The sequence below is a fragment of the Sphaeramia orbicularis genome, chromosome 16 (genome assembly GCF_902148855.1).
Source record: "Sphaeramia orbicularis chromosome 16, fSphaOr1.1, whole genome shotgun sequence".
Taxonomy (NCBI): domain Eukaryota; kingdom Metazoa; phylum Chordata; class Actinopteri; order Kurtiformes; family Apogonidae; genus Sphaeramia; species Sphaeramia orbicularis.
The window spans coordinates 55,174,810-55,200,346 of record NC_043972.1 but is presented as its reverse complement, the minus strand read 5'-3'; the positions used below and the strand labels follow the sequence as shown (position 1 = coordinate 55,200,346).

Sequence of the window (25,537 nt, the reverse complement as noted above, 5' to 3'; positions counted from 1 at the left end):
GGTCAATCACAATCCACCAATCAGCACCTGCAAACAAACAGACACAAAAGGGGCACAGCACACCTACAGGACGGGGGAGAACACACACACTAAACAGAAAACACATACATATAAATAGACAAATTATGACCCCGGGTCATAACAGGCAGATACCTCCAAAACCAACCTACAGCCATAATGCACACTTCAAAAGACAGTGATACAGATAATTAACAATACAGGATATCCGAAACATACCAATAATCTATTCTAACTCTCACATAGGAGGCTTCAACATGTTTGTGGAAAAAGGACAGTTGGAAAGCCTTGACCTTTGACCCTCACTGAACTCTGAGCAGCTGCTCTGGGACATTTGTTCAAAATGTCTGAATCTGCTCTGAGTGCAGAATGTGACCAGGGAACACAATTCAACACAATAAATGACTCCGAACCCATCATATGCAGATTTGACACAGTGTATGAGTTCAGTCAAAGTATATGGAGTCCATGTTGTTGACAGTCTATGATCCAACAGCAGAAGGATGAGGAGAACTCCAACCCTCACACAAACATAGAGTCATCCTCCCAGTGCTGTGTGGAGGACACATGTCAACATTCAACTCAACCACATTTGAATCTGTTTACACACAACATTTCACACTCCTTCATCACCGTAACCTGCTGGAAAACAGTCAAACAACGCAAGAAACTAAACAGAACTGAGTCTATGTTTGAATAAGACTTAAAGAACACTCAGTGATGCACATGATAACACATCAAATCAGGACAAAGTCATATTTCACTGAAATAAATATGACAATAACAGAACCTGTACTGAAAACATACCAACTGATAATAGAGTCTATGAAGCGACATTTTTAGGTGTCATCATAGATAGTAAACTGTGTTGGAAACCTCATATTGAGTCTATTCAAAGTAAAGTGTCCAAATCTATAGACATACTGTATAAAACAAGGGACTGACTGAACAAAAACAGCCTGTACATGATCTATTGTTCTTTGGTTCTGTCCTACTGAACATATTGTGCAGAAATATGAAGAAAAACCATTATACATACATTAGAAAAATGACAAAACAGAACTATTAGAATAATTAATAAAGTAGGATATTTGGAAGCAACTAATAATTGATTGATTCAACTTAAAACCTTCAAATTGCAGGATATTGTATATATTTAAATACTGTATATGATTTATAAAGTAAAAAAATAATATTATTCCAAATAGCATTCAAGATTTCTTTAAATTAAGACGGAGTAATTAGAATTGAAGAGGTTTTTATATTTGTGAATGGACTAAAATGACAAGAAACATGAAGACTAGATGGATTTGGGTTGTGGGTGTGAAATTATGGGATGGATTTGATGATGAATTTAAGTTGATCACTTCTCTGACAGTTTAAAAAATGCTTTAAGTATAAAATCATTCAGGAATATGAAGTTGAGATGGTAGATGTGTTGTTGTTGTTGTTGATTCTTTGGTTATAATGACAATGCTCGATGCTGAACATATTTAATTTAATGTCTACTAACATTAACTGAAATAGGCTTCAGCTTCTAGACTATTCCTTTTTTGGTTTTGATGTTTATTCTAATTATTGTACTTTGTGCAATGATTAACGTACAAACCAAAATTAACAATTCATTCAATTCAATAAGTGGAAAAAGTAAAACATTAAGAAGTAATTGAACAAATAATTAGTGGATACTGTTAAAGGGTGATTATGGTAAATACTTTTGTCTCATGTTTCAGGTCCACTTTAGAATTAGAATAAAACAAGGTGATTAAGTAGAACATTGAACAACAGAACATGACTAAATGTTTGTTCCAGTTCCATTGATGTCCTGAACTTTCTGATCCATCCAGTGGTTCTTCTTTACCACAGTCATCAGCAGTTCAACACATTTTCAGTCAAATCAAGCACATTCTGCAGGTCAGGGTTAGACCAGCGGAAAAATGTTGAATCCAGTTTGATATTAAGGTAAACACTGGACCAGACCAATACCAGATTGGACCACTAGATGGAGCACTGACTCATTGTGACGTCTCCTTTGGTGGTTGTGAACTTTCTGCTAAACAGACTTCCTCCTCCAATGGAATGTGATCTTCTTCATGTTGTCGGCCTCAGTTTGGGACTAAACCACTACCAGCTCATCAGTCATTCTGTCTCAGTTATATTATGTTCATCATGTTGTTTCTAACTGATGTAAATCCAACTGTGTGAACCCCAACCAGCAACAGAATCACAACAACAAGTTACTGATTAAAGTCCACAGAGTCAGTGAGAAGTAGTATCACCATAGAAACCAGGTCCTTGTTGACCTCCACTAGTTGAACCTTTCACCTCGTAGCAGGTTGAGGTTCAGTAACATCACTGTTTTGTGAAGGTGGTGCATTAGAACACACTTCTGTACTCTGAGGACAACAAAACACAGCCTTCAGTCAGATGTTTGTCTTCACATCTGGATTCTGTGAAGTCTGATCTGGAGGTTTTTAAGTCTGATGTTCTTGTCAGAAGTGGGTGCTGTTGGTTCATACACACTGTGTTTCTTCTTGTCATCTGATGCTGAGGGACATTTTGGTCCAGACGTTGATGATTTACATCTGCGCTGATGATAGCAGAGGGCAGAGGATGACGAGAATCTTTCATCACATTGGAAACATTCAAACTGTTTAGGTGTGTTATGACACTGACTCTTTCCACTAGAGTCCAATGTCTTACTTTTTGTACGACTGTTCAGTTTTTGTCCTTTGAGGAAATGTTTGACACATTCACGTTTAGTACATTTTGAACCTGTGATAAAAGATCTGTCAAAGAATCTGTGCTGGTCTGGTTTTCCTCCAGTGTGGGCACATTGATGGATTTTTAGGTGATTAACTTGGGTGAAAAACTTCCCACACTGGTCAGAGGCATATGGTCTTTCTCCTGTGTAGATGCGTTGGTGGCATTTTAGGTAATTAGCTGTGGTGAAAAACTTCCCACACTGGTCACATTCATATGGTTTTTCTCCAGTGTGGATACGTTGGTGGATTTTTAGGGAACTTGTTCTGGTGAAAGAATTTCCACACTGGTCACATTCATATGGTTTTTCTCCAGTGTGGATGCGTTGGTGGAGTTTTAGGTGATTAGCTGTGGTGAAAAACTTCCCACACTGGTCACATTCATATGGTTTTTCTCCAGTGTGGATGCGTTGGTGGACTTTTAGGGAACTTGTTGTGGTGAAAGAATTTCCACACTGATCACACTCATATGGTTTTTCTCTAGTGTGGATACGTTGGTGACGTTTAAGCCCAATCATTTGGGCAAAACTCTTTCCGCACTGGTCACAGTCATATGGTCTTTCTCCAGTGTGGATGCGTTGGTGGACTTTTTGTTCACCTGCTGAGGTGAAATTCTTTCCACACTGGTCACATTCATATGGTCTTTCTCCAGTGTGGATGCGTTGGTGGACTTTTAGGTTACTTGAATTGGTGAAATTCTTTCCACACTGGTCACATTCATATGGTCTTTCTCCAGTGTGGATGCGTTGGTGCGTTTTTAGGTTACTTGTTTTGGTGAAATTCTTTCCACACTGGTCACATTCATATGGTCTTTCTCCAGTGTGGATGCGTTGGTGGGTTTTTAGGTGACTTGCTGTGGTGAAATTCTTTCCACACTGGTCACATTCATATGGTCTTTCTCCAGTGTGGATGCGTTGGTGGGTTTTTAGGTGACTTGCTGTGGTGAAAGTCTTTCCACACTGGTCACAGGTGGGTCTTCCATCCATGTTTGCTGGAATCAGGTGATCTTTGTCCAGATACAACTTTCAGGTTACACTTTAAATCCACCTTTGTCTTCTCTCTACATCAAAACACAAAGAAACAGAAGAGGTGGTCACTGAAATGCAATGAAACAACAAACATCCCTTTCAAACCAGATTAAGCAGACAGACAAAATTAACTAGTTAGATAATTAATAGGACATTTTCAAACACTTAAAAACTCAATCCTTTTATTCTACATGTGAAAATTGATGCAGATTCAACAATGTACAAATGAGTTACAACAATTACTTGTTTCATGACAAACCTCAGAATTCGTTGCACCACCATGATCATATGATGTCATGTAAGGTCACCAACTTGGACATATTGAATCCAATTTGACCAAATCTGAGGTGGATACATTCAACCTGCACATCAAAACGTCAAAACATAGACCCGTATTTAGATAGATCTTCCACCCACAGAATAGAGAGAAGTAATTTGAGTGTCTTTCTGAACACATTTATCAATAATACTAATTTATTTATTTTTATTTTACCTTTATTTAACCAGGAAAACCTCATTGAGATTAAAAATCTCTTTTTCAAGAGTGTCCTGGCCAAGATGGGCAGCAGTACATTAAATAGTTACAGACACAGACTTTCATACATAAAACGAATACTTAAAAAACCCATAGTCAAGTCAAACCTTCTAAAGTCAACTTTGCAAAAAGTGCCCATGAGATGAAGACAAAGTGCGTTAGGCAAAACGTCTGCAGCCAGATGTCTCCCTCTCTAAGTCATACAACATCCTCTTAAAAGTGTCCAACGACATTTGGAGAATCACTAATCCGACTGGCAGAGAGTGCTCCTTTTACTCAGCAACGCATAACTCATACAGCAGGATAGATTACTGTCTCATAGAAGCCAAATTAATGCCATATGCTGTAGATGTGACATACCATAATATTCTGATCTCAGATCACAGCCCTTTAACGTGCACTGTGAATATTCAAAACATGGTGAAGCCACGGACGAACTGGAGGCTGAATCCTCTGTTACTAACTGAAAAAGAGTCCTGTGATTATTTAGAAGCTCAAATCTCCCTCTATTTTGATACTAATGACAATTCAGAAACCACCCCTTCTATTCTCTGGGAGGCATTCAAAGCACAAGATTACTTGAACTAGACAACCAAATCAACCTTCTGGACAAAGAGAATGCCCAAACTCCTTCCAATGAACTACATAAAAAAATATGTCTGAAAATATGAATATAACAAAATACTCTCAGCAAGAGTTAGTAAGGTGTTCTGATTTACCAAAGAGAAATATTTTGAATTTAATGACAAGCCACAGACTTTGAGCCCCACAAGTCAGAAAACAGAAAGTGATCGCACAATACATAAAATTAAATCTGATAAAGGTGAGATTCTGATGAAACCCATGGACATTAATGATGGATTTCTCCAATTTGACAAAAATTTGTACACTTCCAAAAACAATACAGACTATACAGCTATGCAGGATTTCTTGGATAAATGCAATCTCTCCCAGTTAGATGAAAATGAATCAGCTCAGCTGAACTTAGGAAATTTCTATTGAAAAAGTTTCAAAAAAGCCATCACTTCACTTGAAAGCAATAAAGCCCCAGGTCCTGATGGCCTTCCAGGTGAGCTGTATAAAAAAATTCAAAAAATTCTCTGCCCACATCTACATAAAGTGTTCACTCTAGCCCACTCTGATGGTGTCCTTCCTCCCACCCTAACAGAAGCGCTCATTACAGTGATACACAAAAAGGGTAAAGACCCAGAAGACGTGGGTTCTTTTCGTCCTATCTTTCTGCTTAATCAGATGGGAAATTATTTTCTAAAATTTTGGCTAATTTAACCTCTTGTGGTACTTAAGGGCAGCCCAGCTTAGATCGACTTTCTTCTGGTTCTCTGAACATTCCAATTTACCTTGGGTTCAGATAGAGAGAGAAAATGCCAGAGGACTTACTCTAGATAGGTATCTTTATTCAGATTCTTTGAAGAAACTTAAGAGGGACACAGTTAACCCATTTCTAAAAAACACAATTAGAGTTTGGTATGAAACACAAGACATGTTTGGAGAACAACCTGGGATATCCCAATTTACCCCCATTTGGGGCAATGCATTATTTAAACCAGGTAAATCTGATCCTGGATTCAGGCAATGGGCGCAGTTGGGATTGCAAAGGATTTCAGACCTTTATAAAGATAATAGTCTAATGTCCTTTGAAACTCTTAAAACAAAATTTGGAATCCCTCAAACCCATTTGTTCAAATATTTTCAGATTCGTAGTTTTATTTGCTCCAAGATGCAGTCATATCAATGTCCTCTAAGTATTTTAGAAGAACTAGCAACATCAGACCCCTATAGTTAGGGCAAGATCTCAATGATATATGAAAAAAATTGATAAAAATGACTAAAGAGTCCTCAAATTATAAAAAACTAGCATGGACAGAAGACCTTCAAAGCTTGTTCCCAGGTGCAAACAATATTAGAGATCGACCGATATGGGTTTTTCAGGGCCGATACCGATACGGACTATTAGTGGTTAGAGGAGGCCAATAACCGATATTTGGAGCCGATATTCTTTGCAGTAAAAGTGTAAAAATTAGCGTGAGAATTTTTGAATAATGCAAACACTGAACTTCGTTTAAATGCCTAAAGCATGTTTATTTAATCAAACAAATAGAAAATAATCGCTCCAGAAGTGCATAGATTTCCTAGACTCAGAAGCATCTCTTATAAAGTTGAATAAAAGCTGAAATAAATAGTGCCCTTAAATTTTTCCACAGTAAATAAAGTAAAATTTAAATATAACTATAATGACTTATCTTTGTTTTAAGTTCAAACACAACAAAAATCCAAGGAGACTCTTGTAAACTCTTGGGCCACATGTTGACATCTGCTCAACTCATTATGCTTCATTTATTACAGCATTTGGGAAGCCTTAAGTTGATTTCATTGTTAAATTTTATATTTTACCATGCGATAGCAGGGACCCTGTCATTCAAAACTATGTTGCTACATTATTAATGATTAATATGACAAAAGCTACATAAAAAAGTATAATAGTTGCTATGAGTGCAATTAAAACTCCTGACAGAACACAAACAGCCTTTAGGGCTTTAATGAGTACACACAGGATTTAAAATGTTCCACCATGTTCAGATAAATCACTTCTGAATTTGACCCTCTCTCTCATCTTCACTTTAATTTTCAGATCATAGGACTAGAAAGCTCACAGCAGGATTGGTAGTTGTGAATTGTAGAGTTCTTCATGTGACTTTAACGCAAACACACACTATTACATTACATACCAACACAGTCTTACCCCAAATAGTCAGAAACCGACGCATGCGGTCAGAGCCCCATAGCAGCACTATTTGACACTCCTTGTACTTGTACTCCTTCCGCGTCAGATTTCGACATGGAAGGGGTACCCACCGCGGAGAGGGAAAGTTTTCTCGCATGAGAAGCTCTGGAGAGAAAACACATGTGTCAAAGGTAAACGCAGAAAACTCTTCTGAAACTATACTAAACATCCCTGTGCTCTACATCTCACAACTACAACTAATGTTTCAGAAGAACGTCAGAGCAAAGTAAACATTAGCGGCAGAGCTCTGCTAACTCACTGACTAAGTTACCTCCTGACTCACTTCACTTGTTTTAAGGAAGCACGCTAAGGTGGAGTCTGATGAGCTTTTACCAGAACATTAGTTTATCAGTCTGGTTCTAAACGCTCTGCACACTACGTATTAGTAATGAAGAAAATGTATGTAGAACACAGTCTCATCCCATGTCAGTCCCAGTCTGTGTGAGAGGACAGCTTCTGCGTCTACCAATCAGAGGGGCGCGGGGTGGATAGTGCAGGAGAGGGGGGGGGGGCATGGCTGCATCTGAGCCGAAATAACCCAGTTTTAAATTGAGTTCTTAATATCGGCCTGTCGGATTAAAAAAAGGCCGATACCAATATATGTCACATTTCCAAATATCGGCGCCAATAATTGGCCCGGCCGATAATCGGTCGACCTCTAAACAATATCCATTAATAGCAGATTTAAATTATTCATTTATTCATTATCTGAACCCGCTTTACCCTCACTAGGGTCATGGGGGTCACTTGGAGCCTATCCCAGCTACTTATGGGTGATGGTGGGGTACACCCTGGACATTTCGCCAGTTCATCACTGGGCTGAACATATAGAGACAAACAATCACTGTCACATTACATTCACTCCTATGGGCAATTTAGATTAACCAATTAACCTATCAGTGCATGTCTTTGGATGGTGGGAGGAAGCCGGAGTACCTGGAGAGAACCCACACAGACACAGGGAGAACATGCAAACTCCACACAGAAAGGTCCCACCCCCCCGTCGACTGGTGTTGGAATCAAACCCAGGACCTTCTGTTTGTGAGGCACAAGTGCTAACCACTGCACCACCGTGTCACCCGGTTTAAATCAATTCAATATAACTGGCTGATGAGAACCTATACAACTCCTGAAAAACTTCACAAATTCAACCCCAATATCCCAGACACCTGTATAAAATGTGGAACCGAGAGAGGTACTTTGCATCACTGTATTTGGAAATGTGAACACATGCAAGAATTTTGGAGAAGATTAATTAACACAATTTCCAATATTATAGCCAAAGAAATCCCAATGTGTCCAGAGATCTGTGTTCTAGGTCTTATTCCAGAAACTTTAGCCCTTAGAACTCATGGAAGTAGGCTGGTGAACCTCTGTCTAATACATGCAAAGCGTCTTATAGCTAGACTTTGGAAAAGTGTTGATTGTCCATTGTTGAATTCATGGATTACTGAACTCTCATCCTGCAGAGCTACTGAAAGGCTCACGTACACAATTAAACAGAAAACTCATGTCTTCCACAAGACATGGAATTCATTTCTAAAATCATCATAACGTACAAAGTGAGACCATACCCTTTTTTTTTGTTAAATGATGTTTGATTATATATCAGATATACAAAAATGGATGTTGAGAAGTATTCAAGTCACTATTTACGGTGGCCCAGAGGTGCAACAGGCCAAAAAATTATCCACTAGACGAAAAAAATTATCTACTACAAGAAAAAAAAGAGAACAGCCTAAAAAAATTATCCACTAGATGAAAAAAATTATCTACTACAAGAAAAAAAAAGAGAGCAGCCTAAAAAAATTATCCACGAGATGAAAAAAATTATCTACTACAAGAAAAAAAAAGAGAACAGCCTAAAAAAATTATCCACCAGATGAAAAAAATTATCTACTACAAGAAAAAAAAAAGAGAAAAACAGCCCAAAAAATTAGCCACTATAAGGAAAAAAAAAAGAGAACAGCCTAAAAAAATTATCCACTACACAAAAAATTATCTACTGCAAGAAAAAAAGAGAACAGCCTAAAAAAATTATCCACTATAAGAAAAAAAAGAGAACAGCCTAAAAAAAATTATCCACTAGATGAAAAAAAAATCCCCTATAAGAAAAAAAAGAGACCAGCCAAAAAAATTATCCACTAAAAGAAAAAAAAGAGAAAAGGCAAAAAAAAATTATCTACTAGCCCAAAAAATTATTCACTATAAGAAAAGAAAAAAGAACAGGTGAAAAAATTTATCTACTATGAGAAAAAAAAGAGAGCAGCCCAAAAAAATATCCACTATAAGAAAAAAAAAACATCATCCACCTTTTCAATTACGGGGGCGCTGTTTACCCAACAGGTGTCTTGCTTTAAAATTAAGACCACCACAAAAAATGAAAGGATAGGCTGAAAAATTTTAAGGCTTTCGGCTAATGTGGCTAATGCTAAGGAAGTACCCCACCGGAAGTGGAGGTCGTGCGCTAAAAAATAAAGTTATTTTAAAATATAGATATTTACATTAATATAGTTTGCAAAGCAGTTAAATGATTAAATACGGTTCCAGTGTCTGCTCAAGGTTAGGCATGGGCGTTAAATGGTTAAGGTTAGGGTTAGGGTATGGTTGGGGTTAGTTTTCAGTGGTAAATGGCCCTTGTGTGCACTGTGTGAAGGTTCGTTGCTAAGCTAATGCTAACGCGAAAAGTTGACGGTAACTTTGTGTGAGTATTATGTTAGATTTTTTTTTATTGAAAATTGAAACAAAACAAAAGGTGCAAAAACAAGGTGCCTTGAGATTAAAAGGGAAATAAACATGTGTGAAAGGTTCAGGCTTCTGGACCAGGGTCTGGACCAGCTGGTCGAGGACAGCCGGTCTGGAACTCCTCTCATTGTTTGTGATGTTCATTGTTTGGTTTAATATTCTTCATCTTATCATTTCAGATGGTCCATGCTGACTGTCTCATCAGTGTTGTGTCTCAGTGGTCTGGTTCTGGTTCTGGTTCAGTCCATGACTCCTGAGTCTATCGGACCTCTGGAATCTGTCAGCACCGATCACAAGGTGAACCACACAGCCTCTGTTAACAACCACTGTTTGCATCAGATCTGTGTCCAGAATGTGTCTGTATTTATGAGGTTGCGATGCTGAGGTTTTGTGTTGACAGGTGAATTGTCTGGTGTGTTTCTGGGGGACAGGGAGTCTACCTACCATCCTTTTCTCCTGACACCATACACAGACCCCCAGGAACCACAGCAGACCTACAGTCATGCCCGTGCCAGGACAAGGGCCAGGATCCAAATGACCTTTGACCTCCTGAAGGAATGCTTTCACTGTCTTCACCCCCTAAGGGTCAGCCCTTTGAGGTCATGTGACATCACTGTGGCCTGTACTGTCCTCCACAGTGTGGCCTGAGGAAGGAGAGGGAGGGAGGGACCCCCCCCTCAAAAAAGTGCATCACACATGGACTGGGACAATCCTGCCATCTTCCCTGATGACCGCAGTGGGCAGCTGGCCAAGGACCAATATGTGTTCAATTATTTTAATTCACGTGCATGATTTAAGTTAAATATGTCCTGCAGGGGCAGAGGAATTTATGGTTTGTTTGTTTTTTGTTATTCAATTTAAATTGATTTGGCCTGTTTTGATGTTTGTGTTACATACTGTGTATATACTGTATGTATACTGTGTATATACTGTGTGTGTACTGTGTGTACTGTGTTGCAAGGAGGCTACTGCATCCATTCATTTCTCTGTTCATTTGTTACATATGGATTTGTTTTGCATTTCTTTCAGTGTACAGACATGGGTATTTCTCTCAGTGTACAGACGTGGGCTGTATTCGACCTTTGAATGTGTATTTATTCTTCTGTTCTATCATATATTTTGGTTCTGTTCTTTCTATCTTGTACAGTCACTGTGTGACTTCAGTTTTAAAGGACCTGATAGTTTTACTTGCTTTGATTGATCCTTATTCAATAAAGGAACATCATGTTACTCTCTGTGTATTTATATTTATATGGCATATATAGTCTATAGGAAACTGTCAGTTACCTAAGTATAAATAATACGGAGACTGAAAGGGTCAGCGGAATCAAATTCCTTGGAATAACTATACAAAAGAAGTGAAGTTGTTGTATGTGTTAGTGCATGGAGGTGTGGGGGAATACTGACTGAACTAATACAAATCCAATCAGCATTATTCAGAAAAGGCCAATACCACTGATCAGTACAGTGTCCTATAGGGAACACACACATCAGTTTATGATCAAATTAAAAGTTTTAAAGTTTGGTTACTTAGTCCACTTTAAAACAAAACAATTCATGTTGAAAATTAAAAAAAAATCGGTTGCCTGTTCATATTCAGAGCTTGATTAAAATATGGGAAATTATTTCTAATTTCAGAGGAAGTCATGTGTTCAATAAACCTTCTGTTAGAACAAATATGAAGACATTTAGTCTGTGTGTTGGAGGAAATGTTTGGAACAAGTTATATCCTGAGTTCAAAGACTGTACAACACTATTTATGTTTAAAACTATGTTTAAATGTCATGAAAATATATGAAGAATGTGAATGTTCATTTTCCCACTCAAACTATTGAATTGTTTAGTTTTTTGTTGTTTGTATTGTTACTAAGCTAAAGGCATTGGTATCTATTTTATTTCATTTTGTTTGGTGATATGAATGGGGGGGTCAGCAGAATGATCTTAGGCTTCAACCAATTCCTTTACAGACTCTTTACTTTTTAAACACTGTATCTGCATAAATGTCTAATGTTTGAAATGTCTGAATAAACACAATTGAACTGAACTGATCTACTGATTGCAAAATCATCTGAAATCATCATTTATGTAAAATTATTGAAATTAATAATCACAAATGTTTATATACTGACAGTGGGTCTAGTTACTGTGATTCCATTGTTTAATGGACAGTGAAATAACTATTGGTTTCCATTTGTGGTGACTGTTGACTGAGATGAGATAAAATAAACCCTAGAACTTAGCCTGGTCTGGACCAGGCAAGCTCCACAGACTAAATCTCCATGGTAACTTATACCAAAACATATCCTGCTTTCCCCTATCCTGCTTTTGTGAAACCGGATCATGGATAAGTTGAGCCAGGATAGCCAACATATCCCAGCTTTAATCCCTTATCCTAGTTTTGCGAAACAGGCCCCAGTTCAAAGAAGCAAAGCAACTGATTCTGATTCAAACAGCAACAGATACTCAATGTTAAAAGGACAAACAATATTTGATATCACCTCACATACAAACAACACATGACTCACTAAGGAGCAAGAACAAAGTGAAGTTTGTTTTACATTACAACTCCATCTACTAATAGTCTGCACATGTACTGAGCAACAGGAGGAAAAATCCCTCCTCATCTCCTGCTCCATACACGATAAATTCAGTCAGACGACCTAGACAGCAGCTATCTCAAACCATCTTCAAAACAAAAAACACAAAAACACTTATACGGTGTATAAAACATCAGGAATATATATTTTTGTAAACCAGCAGTCAACTTAGACTATGTCTAAGTTAAAACCAAAGGAAAGTTGCTAAAGTTCCCTCTTCATAAATCTAGGATTAACCACCATTTCACAAACTCCAGACCTGTTTCAGTACGACCTCAATTCTCACAAATTCTAGAAAAACTATTCAGTAAACGGTTGGACAAATTCATAGATAAACATAAAGCAGAGCAGAGGAACTTCACTGGCATTAATAGACTCAACAGAGGAAATCAGCAATTCAATAAATCCAAATCATCCCACAGTTGGAGTATTCACTGACCTCAGAAAAGCTTTTCAGTCCTAAAGATCCAATCTGTGACCCAGCAGCTCCAGAAGGTCTGTATGATGGCTCTGCATTTCCAGGATTTCATCCACTGAGGCAGGAAATCTACAAGTGGAACAAACAAACAGCAGACATGACTTTAACATCCTCCACTAGGGTTTGTCAACGGGGGTGGGACCGCCCCCCAGGGGGCGTTCTGGATGAGAAAGCTGAGAGGGGGGGGCTCAGGCACAAACGGGGGCGTTAGTCACTGTTATTCATCACAATGTAGAAGTATCTATATCAGAATAAACTCTGTTCTATTGAACAGGAAATAAGATTAAACTGTGTATTTTGGTCGGAATTAGAAATATCAGCGCTGCTGGTGCTCTCGTGTTCCAACTACCGCCATGTTATCTCCATAGCAACGGCCCTAAACAAACTCCTATGCAGTGCATAGAAAACAACCGGAGCATGTTCAAGCAGCGCGAGGACTGAAAAGGAAATCCATCAAAACTCACGTGACTATGGGGTCATTATTGTAGCAATATTATTTGCAAATGCGTGTGGAGAGTTGAGTGTCCGTATTTCAATCTGTCTGTGCGCAGTCAGATTTGATTCCGGCTGTGTTCGGCTTTGCTTCCTCTTGTACCTGACGTGAGTTTACGTGAGTTGTGCTTGCAAGGTTCACCAACTGCCACTAAAAATCGAACACGAAGATTAATCTTCTTCTTCTTCACAAGGTGTATTCCATGACCCTTTTAAAATGAACAGTGAAAGATCTTTTTCAAGAGCGAGCAAAGCCGAACGCAGCCGGAATGAGGGAGCCTGAGCCCAGGCACGCAAACCCTGGTTTTACAGACAAATCCCGCTGCGCATTTGTGGATCTGTCACGACAGAAGTGCAGCAAAATTCACGTGTGTAAAGAGAGCCAATCGAGAAGCCGCTTAACTTGTAACCAATGATTTGTCTGTATTTCTGGGTCTTGTAGTGAAAATACTTTGACTTTTCAAATCTGATTACACACACAAGTTGTTTTACACATTTGCAGATTGTTGTACAGACACACAAATCTCATCACGCATTTACAGATTCATTTACACATTTGCAAATCCGACTGCGCACAGACAGACTGAAATACGGACACTCAACTCTCCACACGCATTTGCAAATAATATTGCTACAATAATGGCCCCATACGTGACCGTCTCCGCTTCACTGCACGAGAGTTAGCAGCTCCGGTACCGGCTAACTATAGCGGAGAGCACCGAGATATCCAGGAGGAAAAAGACTTGGGTAGATTTGAGCTCAAACTGCTCCTAAGTATCAAAAGATGAGAATCTGTGTCCAAACCCACCGACAAACATCAAGTAGAATGAAGTTGGATGAACCCGCTTCACGGCTTGTCTCTGGCTCTAACAGCAAAAACAAAGGAGGAACAAACAGGGCTGGCACTTCCTGGAATGACAAGCTGCATTCTGATTGGTTGGACATGTCAGTATACAGCATTCTGATTCGTCCATTAAAGTATGGCATAATCTATGGTACCTATTTGATGATTGGTCAGAAAATTGTCTCTGCATCATTGCGTCATCAATGCGCGCCCCACCATTTTAAAAACCAGATGTGGAAGTGTACAGTAAATATAGCGGTAGGCTAATCCATAATGACAGCTTGCAAAACCACACTGTGGTCGGTCCAGGAGGTTCAGACATTTCTGCCCTTGGTGGACGATGAAAACATTCAACAGGGTGTTGTAATGTCTCTATTAGCTTACAAGACATAAAAGATAAGGCGAAAACATGTGGTTGCTTTTCCGTGTCTTTTTACTACTCAACAGAGTAAATCCACAATACATGGCCACTACACATCCCAGAAACCCTTGCGCAGCTGTCTCTTAAAGTGACAATACCATAACTGTATTTCATACATTACATCTCCCCTTCTCAAAGATAAATTTAAATTCCATAGCACCAAATAAGTTTATTTCTGTACCTCTGACTCAACATCACAATAATTTCACATAGATTAAATTTGAAATAGTCCAAATACATGAGGCACTGCAACAAATACCATTTTCCGAATTTATCAGTCCATCCGTCATCCCCCTTAATGGGACAAAAAAAAAACACATTTTTAATGTTACTAACAACAACTCTGCAGAACCAAATGACAAAAATGTCGCAGAAAATTAACAGTGAGGAAAAAACCCTGTGTAGATCAAACACATATTAGGCATCAAACCTTGAACTACAGTCTACTTCGCTACAGGTCGAGTTTAGCTGCTGGTTTGCTCACTCTGCCATAGCGCGTCACCCTGGACCCTGACATAAGAGTCTCTGGTGTAGAAGCTGCAAACTCTTCGTTGGTCATGTCAGAGTCCTCAGTCTTTGAGTTTGCAACAGCCTTTTCTGGTGTGGCCCTGGGAGGTATGGCCAGCAGGTGGCGCCGGTTCCTTCTGTAACGCTCACCTTGTGCAGTCTCCACTAAGTATGATCTGGGAGTGGAGCTGGCACTCTGAACTACGGCTGGCATTGTCCACTGTTTCTGTCCATCCAGTTTTGTGAGCACAGGGTCCCCTGGGCCCAGTGATGGTAGGCACTGCACTCCATTTCTGCGGTTGTAGAAGTGTGCCTGCTTCTGTTTGGCTGAGGCATCGGCCTGTTGGATTTTGTCCATATCAGGCCAGCATGGTTTCAGATTGTCTTGTAGTATAGGTAGAGTGGTTCTGAGTTTCCTGCCCATTAACAGTTCCGCAGGGCTGGCTCCAGTGGAAGAGTTGGGGGTAGCCCTGTATGTCATGAGGGCCAAAAGGGGGTCATCCTGTCTCAGAATAGTCTTTGCAATTTGAACAGCCCGCTCCGCATGTCCGTTGCTTTGAGGGAAGTGTGGCAATGACATGACATGGGCAAAGTCATACTCCCTACTAAAGTCCTTCATTTCTGCAGAGGTTAACTGAGGTCCGTTGTCACTGACTAACACCTCTGGGATACCATAACGTGCAAAAGTGGCCTTAAGCCTAGAAACAACCTGGCTGCTTGTAGTTGTGGGTAAATGCAGTATTTACCCACCCATGCAGGCTTGTGGTCAGTCACCAGTCTAAAGCTGTCAAGTCCGAACAGGTACTTTTCAAACCTTTCACACGCCCAGACGCTGGCCAGGCACTCTTTTTCGATTTGAGCGTACCTGGTCTCTGTGTCACTGAGACGTCTGGATGCGTAAGCCACAGGTTTCCATTGGTCCCCATGCTGCTGGAGTAGAACAGCTCCCAGTCCGTAACTGCTTGCATCTGCTGAAACTACAGTAGGTTTGTTAGCATCATAAAAAACAAGAACAGGGGCTGTGACCAACAAAGCTTTGAGTTTCTGAAAAGCTGTGTGCTGGGTGGGCTCCCATACCCACTCTAGATCCTTCTTGAGCAGAGTGTAGAGTGGTTGGCCTACAGTAGACAGTTCTGGAACATATTTAGCCAAATAATTCACCATCCCTAAGAACCTTTTAAGTTCTGTGATGTTGTTTGGTTGAGGGAAGTTCTCAATTCCTGTGACCGTGTTTGGGTCTGGGCGGACGCTGTCCTTGTCGATAACGTGTCCGAGAAAGCGAATCTGATCCTGACGAAATCTGCACTTGCGCTCATTTAACTTGAGCCCTGCTGCCTCAATGACTTTGAGTGCTTTTGTCAAGCGCTGGTCATGGATCTCCTCATTTTCTCCATGAATCAAAATATCATCCATGTACACTTCAGTCCCCTGAAGTCCTGCCAGAGTCTCTGTCATTTTCCTCTGGAAAATCTCTGGTGCACTCGTGATCCCGAATGGGAGGCGTCGGAAGGCATACCTCCCAAACGGAGTAATGAACGTTGTGAGCTTCTGACTGTCCTTGTGTAGTGGTATCTGATAAAAACCACTGGCTGCATCTAGAGATGTAAACCCTCTGGATCCCACCAGTCTGGGTAGGATTTCCTCAACAGTAGGCAGGACATACTTTTCACATTTAACAGCGTGGTTAAGTCTCCTGAGATCTGCACAACAGCGGACCTCTTGTCGGTTGGGTTTGAGTACTGGCACAATGGGTGCACACCACTCTGTCGGCTGGGTCACCTTTTCGATGATGCCTTCACTTTCCATTCGCTGCAGTTCCTTCTTCACGAGAGGGAGAAGAGGTAAGGGGACCCGTCTAGCTGTATGCACCGCGTATGGCTGAGCATCCTCCTGTAGTATTATCTTTACTGGCTCAGTGTTCAGCAGTCCACCTGAGCCAAAAACTGTGTTGACCTCATTCACTCTTTTCACAAGGCCCATATCCACTGCCTCATGGCGCCCCAGTAAGCAGCTGACTTTACCTTCCATAATATAAACATTAAACGTGTAGTCCTTCTCTTTGTACTTAGTGGTAGCCTGGAACAGTCCCATGCATGTAAGATCCCCCCCTGGACTCACAAACCTTGTGTTGGGTGTTTGCAGTTCGACTGCTGGCTTCATCATGTTGTATGTGCTTTTATTGATGACTGTAACATCTGCACCAGTGTCTATTTTAAATGTTGTTGTTACCTTATTTATGTCCAAATCCACTGACCATTTGTCTTTTCTTGCCAGTTCATTGCCAATTTCTCCAAGGAAGTATGTCTGCTCTGCATCTTCAGTAATTTCTCTAACAGCTTTGGAGTGACACACTCGCTCCCCGTGTCCTTGTTTCTGACACTTGTTGCACTTGCTTTTAAGAGCCGGGCATTTTTTCATGTCTGAATGCTCGGGCTTACCGCATCTCCCGCAGCCGTCCGTTTTGTGTGTCCACTGTCGGCTGTTGGCACCCTGGCGCTGTCTCTGACGCCCCGGTCCGTCCGTGTGTGGTCCGCTCTGTCGCCGCACCACATCACCGCCATGGCCTCCGGCGCGCTGGACTGGAGACTGACGTGCTTGTTAATCTCCTCCGCCTGGCGGACTTGCTCAATGACCTCCGGTAAAGTTAGGTCTGCTTTGAGTTGGAACTTTCGGGACAGCTCTTTATCTTGAATGCCCACGACCAGGCAATCTCTGATGTGCTCGTCCCGCTTGTTGCCGAACTCACAATGTTCCGCCAGCTCATACAAAACACGGACATACTGCTCTGCCGTTTCCCCGGGCTGCTGGCCGCGCTGATAGAAACATGCCCGCTCATGTATTACGTTGCGGCGGGGAATAAAGTACTCGTCAAACTTCCGAAGCACCACATCATAGCTTTTCTTTTCATCTTCGTTTGCAAAGCTGAACGAGCTAAATATCTTTTCAGCCTCGCTCCCCATTGAATAGATGAGCGAACTCACTTGAATGTCGCCACTGTCTTTGCTGAGCTTCGTTGCGAGCCTGTACCGGGGAAATCTCAGTTTCCATTCGGGCCAGTCGGCAGGACGGTCGAACTTAAACTCGCTCGGTGGATTAAACTTCGCCATTCCGGTGATGTCCTCGTTGCATGAGGGCCACTTCTGACACCATGTAATGTCTCTATTAGCTTACAAGACATAAAAGATAAGGCGAAAACATGTGGTTGCTTTTCCGTGTCTTTTTACTACTCAACAGAGTAAATCCACAATACATGGCCCCTACACATCCCAGAAACCCTTGCGCGGCTGTCTCTTAAAGTGACAATACCATAACTGTATTTCATACATTACAGGTGTGGTCACGGAAGATGGCGGAGGGGACAGTCTCGTGGTAACTTTCTCCGGTAAAACCCTGAATAAAATAATGCAGGATCAATTTCAAACCACATAACAGACTCCGTGACGAACCTGAAGACTGTGTTGAACTACGCTGGAACACTAAAGCAAGTAAATTTGGCAAAGTTAAGAGACTTAGAACGAACCCATGGCTAAACTTAATGCTAAAGTGGCTAAAGCGCTCGATTCCCATGACTACTGCTCCCTCGACGCAATGGAAACTGATTTAAAACGAATGAAAAACGCTCGTGCATCCCCTGGAAAAGCCTCACAGCCCCCAAAGAAGGCAAAAACCACCAATAATGATGCCTCTGATAATGCCAACCCAGAATCTGCCTCCATTGCAGATGTTCTGAAAGCAATCCAATCTCAATCCAATGAAATCCAAGCCCTGCATTCTCTGGTTACTGACATCAAATCAGACCTTCAACAAAATACTATTGCCATAGCCAACATCAACAAATCTCTGGAATTTAACTCTGCTGAAATACAAGAATGCAAAGAGAAAAATAAACAGCTGCAAAAGGAAGTGAATGTCCTTAAAGAGAAAAATGGAGAGCTGGAAAAAAAAGGTAACAGAGTTGGAAGAAAAAGTGTCTGATGCTGAAAATTACAAAAGAAGATGGAACTTAAGACTAAAAGGCCTCAAAGAAGAGAAAGGGGAAAACACATGACAGATGATTGTAAACCTTCTGCTGAAACTTGTCCTTCACTGGAAAGACAAAATGGATTTCATCCTTGACACTGTACATCGTCTCGACCGAGCAATCACAACCACTACCCACCCAAGAGCGATCATCCTGCAGTTCACCATGAGGATCTACAGGGATGAACTTTGGAAAGTGACAAAAAAAACACAAAATCTGCGAGGATCTCGGAATCGGCTTTGCCCAAGACTTCACCAAGGATGTGCTGGAAGCAAGAGCGGCGGTGTGGCCTAAAGTGGATGCAGCCAAGAGAAGAGGAGACAAGGTGGCGTACCGTGGTCGCTATGCATACATAAACAGTCAGAGAGTCACACCATGATTTTACATGGTCCTGTTGGTTCACTTTATTAATTCTAATTTGCACTCAGGGTTCTACCTCTAGGTACTGTTGGTGACTTATTTGTGAACTTTTCAAAGTTATTTTTGTTTGCTTGTTTTAAAGCAGCTACTATTTTATGATTGAACTTAAAAGTTCTGTTTCTTTTTTATCTATTAATGCAAGGGGTCTGAGAGATCAAACAAAACGAAAGAGTATTTTTTTGTTTTGCAAAGGGAAAAAAGCACAATTCATTTTTTTACAGGAAACATTCAAAAGATGAAGACAGTACCTTTTGGACTCAACAATGGGGAGACAAAACATACTTCAGTCATGGCTCTTCAAAATCTGCAGGGGTAGCTATTCTCCTACAAAAATTCTGGGGCCAGATTCTACATAATATAGCTGATGAGCATGGCCATTGGTTGGTTCTTATTGTAACTATTGACCATATGAAAATCATTCTAGTGAATATATATGGTTTCAATAATATTAGTGACAATAAACGTTTACTAGACGAACTAACTTTACATATAGAAAACCTGAAAATGTCACAGTCCACTGACAATATAATTATAGGGGGAGATCTAAGTTTGGTTAATGATGATTTTTTGGATAGATTTCCATCTAGATATACTTCAAGTCACCCTAATATTATATTTAATAGTTTCTGTTGTGGTTTATCTCTAACTGATGCCTGGAGATACCATAATCCTACAGCAACTCAATTTTCATGGTTTAGTTCCAATTATAACTCAAAATCAAGAATTGATAACTGGTTGATCTCAAACAATTTACTCTGCTACGATACCGACTCAACTATTTCTGCGCCACCCTTAACGGATCACAGTGCTATTTTTTTGCATATTAAATCCAGACATAAAAGCCTTTCAAACAAATTTTGGAAATTTAATGCAAGTTTGCTCAAAAATGATGATTATTGCCAAATGATAAAATCACTTATAAATGAAATTAAATCATCTGAGGAACTCAAAACTCCAGTTAAAAAATGGGAGTTTCTTAAATTTAAAATTCGTGAAGCTTCTATTTCTTTTAGCAAAAAATTTAAAAAAAGAACTTGGTCAGAAAGAATTAAACATCATAAACCAACTGAACGCTCTTTGTTACAAACAAATGATGAGTGATGATGATAAACAAACAATTTTGAAATTACAGTCAACTTTAAATGAAATGTACACTTACAAAGCTCAAGGAGCATTTATTAGATCTCGTGCAAAATGGATAGAAGAAGGGGAGAAGAATTCAGCTTATTTTTGTAGTTTGGAAAAAAATAGACAAGATAAAAACAATGTAAAATCTTTATTAGTCAATAACAAAGAAATAACAGATGATAAATTGATCTTCATAGAAACCTATAAATTTTATAGCAAACTCTACTGCTCAAAATTCTCCAAAACTGACTGTGAATTTTTTCTGGAAAATATTGCACAGTATATCCCAAAAATTGATGACAACTACAGAGATGTATGTGATGATCCCCTCACAATCACACAACTTGATGCTGTAATCAGCCGTCTTGCCCCTAACAAATCTCCTGGGTCAGATGGCCTTACAGGAAACTTTTACAAACATTTTTGGATGGATGTTAAGGAATTGCTGTACAATGTGTTCTTAGAAATATTCGAAACAGGCTCTCTCCCAACCACAATGAGACATGGTATTATAATTTCTATTCCAAAACCCAATAAAGACCCTAGAATTATTGATAATAGAAGGCCGATTACACTCAGAAATTCTGATCACAAACTTTTAACTTATATTTTTGCTTCTCGACTGCAGTCAGGGCTTTCAAGCATAATTGCAGAGTCACAATCTGGGTTTATGAAGGGTAGATCTATACATAATAATATACGGTTGGTTATGGACTTAATTGAATATTCTGATCTAATCCAAGACAATGGCTTTATTTTCTTTTTGGACTTCTACAAAGACTTTGATTCGGTGGAACACCCATTCATTCTTGCTGTACTTGAACATTTTGGTTTTGGTCTTAAATTCAGAAATTTAATTAGTGGACTATATGAAAACATAAAGAGCTGTGTTCTCCTCCCAAAGGGTTCTACCCCAAGCTTCAACGTAGAGATTGGTATTCCACAAGGGTGTCCAATTTCTCCTTACTTATTTCTTTTGGTGACTGAGATCTTATCTATTTATATAAAAAAAAAGTGAAGATATTCAAAAATTGAATGTATTCGGTACAGAAATTGTGATCAGCCAACTGGCTGACGACACAACATTATTCTTAAAAAATGAACAACAAATTCCAAAAGTTATTGAAAAAATTTAAGAATTTTCCAAAGCTTCAGGATTACATTTAAACTTAAAAAAATGTGAAATCTTCTCTCTTCATGACTCTACATTAAAAGAAATCTGTAATATACCTCTTAAATCAGAGATCAAATATCTAGGTATCCAACTCAGTAAAGACAAAAACACATGCCAAAAAAACAATATTGAGACAAAACTTAAAGAAAGTAAGACAAAATTAAATATATGGCTCCAAAGAGACTTATCAATATTTGGCTGTATATACTTGACAAAAATGGAGAGCTTATCAAGGTGTATATACCCTCTTTACTCAAATGCTGCTTCTTCTAATCTAATTAAGCTAATAAACCAACTGAATTTCAATTTTATCTGGCATAATAAACCACATTACATTAGGAAAGGTCATATGGTCAAAAAAACTAGCGAAGGTGGCCTAAATTGGAACATTAAAGATAAACTGGGTTAAATCTTGGATCAAAAATTATAACTCCCTATGGTACTGTATCCCTAACTTTATTTTTAAAAAGTTGGGCGGATTAAACCTCTTGCTTGTCTGTGACTTTGACTTAAAAAAAGCTCCCTATATCCCTATCAGAGTTCCACAAGCAAATCTTACTTTACTGGAAAATGTTATATGTTCACAACTTCTCTCCACACTTAACAGTGATCTGGAACAACCGATATATTCTACATCGCAACAAATCTCTATTTTATGAAGACTGGTATGAAAATAATATTTGGTCAATACTACACCTTATGGATGATGAAGGAAATTTATTAGATTATGAACAGTTCTGTACAAAATATAACTTTAATCCCTCTCTCTTAGACTTTATGCGTTTACGTAATGCTCTTCCCAAAGAATTTATTTTTCTATCCAAAAACTTCTTAGCCCATCAAAAAGCACAACCCCATCTTCCTATTCCGATGATTCATGGAATATCCATTTTAGATTAAAAAAAATGTTGTAATTCCTTTATTAGAAAATGTCTTACTGATGAATTTTTCCCTGGTTTACAAAATAAAAATGACATTTTGTTCAAATTCAACAAAAGAACAATTTCAAAGCTAAGAACAGTGTATTTATCCTTTCCTATAGCTCCCAAAGCCAAAGAAACACACTTCAAAATAATGAATGATATCTACCCATCAAAAGAGTTACTTAGACTTTGTTTCAATGTACAGGATAACAGTTGTACATTCTGCAATACCGATATTGAAACAACAGACCATTTATTTTTCTCTTGTCATGGTGCAAGTGTTTTGGACAGAATTACAAAATTGGTTAAAAGAAATATTTCCATCATCTACGTATTATTTTACAAGAGATGACATAGCATTTGGTGTTCTGGTAAATAACAAAAAAGAAGAACTCTGTATTAATGTGATTTTATGTATTGCTAAATTCTGTATTCACAAAAGCAAATGTCAAAAATGCCCACCCAACTTTTGTGTTTTCAAAAATGAACTCAAACTGTACTTGAAATCCTTAAAATGTATGAAAAGACCCAAAGCTGTAAAACTTCACTCTTATTTATGTGACATTCCCCTGGACTCAAATGAACAATGAACTAACCTCCCCTTGCAGACTGATTTTGTTTCTTTTTTCTTTTTCTCTCTCTCTGTCTTTCTTGAAATTTAATTGTTCCCATTTGTTGCCAATGCACATTCACAATGCCATGTTTGTTATAAGGCACTGTTGTACTGTTATTTTTGTATATTTTGCCAATAAAAAAAAAAAAAAAAGAAAAGAAAACATTCAATGGGAGTTTGACGGAACAACACAGAAGTTCCGCCCAGTGTCGCTATGACGACCAGGTATTCTAAAGTCAACACTGCTATGTTGTTTCCAGTGTAACTATGGAGATGGTCTACACGTGCTGTTCTCAGGAGCTCCCAAAACTTCATATCAGCGATGTTCCTCAGATTGGACCAACTCCAACACCTCCCAGTAAAGTGGACAGAGGATTCCAACTGGATGTGGATCATATAGACATGATTTGGAAGAGAAGGAAGAACTTTGAACAGGTTGATGTGAGCGTTAGCTAACAACTGGAGGACTGGATTATGTGCGTCATCTGGGGTTTGTTCTTCACAACGTTGTGATATTGTGACATTTCAAACCTGTTTTCTGTCTGTCATCAGTCGTTAATATCTATTGAACTTGATCTGTCTACAGTATTGTGTCAGCTGTCATAGACATGTTGGTGTGAGAGAGTAGCTGTTAGAATAATTGTACATAAGTTATCACATTCATGCCATACTTATGATGTTATTATATGCTATGTTGAATGAGGGCAAAGTGCTCTTAGAGTTCTTTTACAGGTTTTGCAGAAGTGAAAGCACCTCGGAAGATGGGGACCATGCCTTGGAGACCAGTTGACCCATGTCGTCTGATCAAAAGCAGAAGTTCACACAAAGGCTACACAGATGTGTCTGGACAATTCAGTTTTGACATTTAATAAGAGGAAAATAATCATGCACCCATGTACTAACAATGTGATCAGTACATAAACCCTCAGACTAATCACACCCATGTAACTAGGGAACACCCAAATGAAATAAATGAGGAGAGCAAGGGCAGGACCCTCAGAGTTAGTTGGGACATTGTGACTGAGCAGTATTCTGTCAACTACTCTCCTCGCGAGCAAGAGATACTTGACTCCTGTGTGTTCTTGTGTCTTTCCTTGAATTTAGGTGGTCTGAACCTGACAGTAGCCGAATACATTTGGAACCATAACGATACATGTTCTCCAGTGTCCAATAAAGATAGGTCGCAGGGGGAAGTCAGTGTGAGAGCCTTGTGCTACAGAACAATGAGGAAAAACCAGACACCACACAAATGAACCATAGGCAGGAAGCTGTGGAAATGTGTTCAAGGCCGTTCAGAGGGTTCCAGTTCAGCTCGGTTCAGTTCAGCATTACATTTAGTATTCCTACTTTAAAAGTTTCTGTTCAAAGACGAACTTCAGATCATCTGTCAGTATTCACTGTTGAGATGTTGACAATAGCAACAGAACTGAAGTGGATAGAAGAGATGCACATTCAAACTGTTGTTCTTGGCTCAGATTCATATCCTTCTTTAATGTAATTGCAGTCATTTACATCAAAGTAGGGAGGACTGAGTTCATGAAATATATGAAAACCTCCACAGACTGAATAACATGAATCATTTGATCCCATTTCTGTGGATACCAGCACACAGGAGAGGAAAAGGAAATGAGACAGTGGACACATTAGCTAAGAATGCTCTAAAACTAGAAGAAATGATGAACATCCCTTTGAGTAAATCTGAGGCAAAGGCAAGAATTAAAAGGAACATTTTCAAAGAATGGCAAAACAGATGGGATACAGGAAAACAGGAAAACATCTGTATGCAGTTCAGCAGCAAGTGGGAATGGAGAGAATAAGCAAAAGGAGAAGCAAGAAGAGAAAGTCTAAACAAGGCTGAGGGTAGGACATACAAGACTGAAGAAAACAATGAAGCTGATCAGGAAGCATCCGACAGGATTATGGAGTTACTGCCAAGAAGAAGAATCAGTTCAACATGTTTTTATTCACTGTCAAAAGTACACCCAAGAGTGAAAGACATTAAAAAGGATGATTAAATTATTATTATTA

At 39.3% G+C, this 25,537-nt stretch overlaps 5 protein-coding genes and 1 pseudogene across 5 annotated transcripts in view; 3 read left to right on the top strand and 3 right to left on the bottom strand.

The window, feature by feature from the left end:
* Nucleotides 1-25,537, bottom strand: part of LOC115436241 (NLR family CARD domain-containing protein 3-like) — a 1,147,354-nt gene that overhangs the window by 497,387 nt on the left and 624,430 nt on the right. The window lies entirely within an intron of this gene.
* Nucleotides 1-25,537, top strand: part of LOC115436275 (zinc finger protein 664-like) — a 1,196,486-nt pseudogene that overhangs the window by 1,023,307 nt on the left and 147,642 nt on the right.
* The window catches only part of LOC115436287 (zinc finger protein 431-like), a 676,852-nt gene that overhangs the window by 524,415 nt on the left and 126,900 nt on the right, over nt 1-25,537 (bottom strand). The window lies entirely within an intron of this gene.
* Nucleotides 1-25,537, top strand: part of LOC115436308 (uncharacterized) — a 236,905-nt gene that overhangs the window by 98,767 nt on the left and 112,601 nt on the right. The gene's annotated exons all lie outside the window — the stretch shown is intronic.
* Nucleotides 1-25,537, top strand: part of LOC115436312 (zinc finger protein 239-like) — a 36,488-nt gene that overhangs the window by 1,188 nt on the left and 9,763 nt on the right. The window lies entirely within an intron of this gene.
* Nucleotides 1,554-14,376, bottom strand: LOC115436311 (zinc finger protein 239-like). The gene is made up of 4 exons (XM_030159154.1): nt 14,301-14,376; nt 14,110-14,222; nt 3,682-3,840; nt 1,554-3,261 (listed from the first exon to the last, which is right to left on the bottom strand). Exons 3-4 carry the CDS (start codon nt 3,764-3,766, stop codon nt 2,456-2,458), a joined length of 891 nt encoding a protein of 296 aa, XP_030015014.1. The 5' UTR covers nt 3,767-3,840; nt 14,110-14,222; nt 14,301-14,376; the 3' UTR covers nt 1,554-2,455.

What these genes read in the sequence shown, in the direction of transcription:
- LOC115436311 (XM_030159154.1), bottom strand. Translation starts at nt 3,766, where the DNA reads ATGGATGGAAGACCCACCTGTGACCAGTGTGGAAAGACTTTCACCACA. An exon ending in CCACCAACGCATCCACACTG is followed by an intron (nt 3,262 to 3,681) that starts GAGAAAGACCAT and finishes GTATCCACACTA; the next exon opens with GAGAAAAACCATATGAGTGT.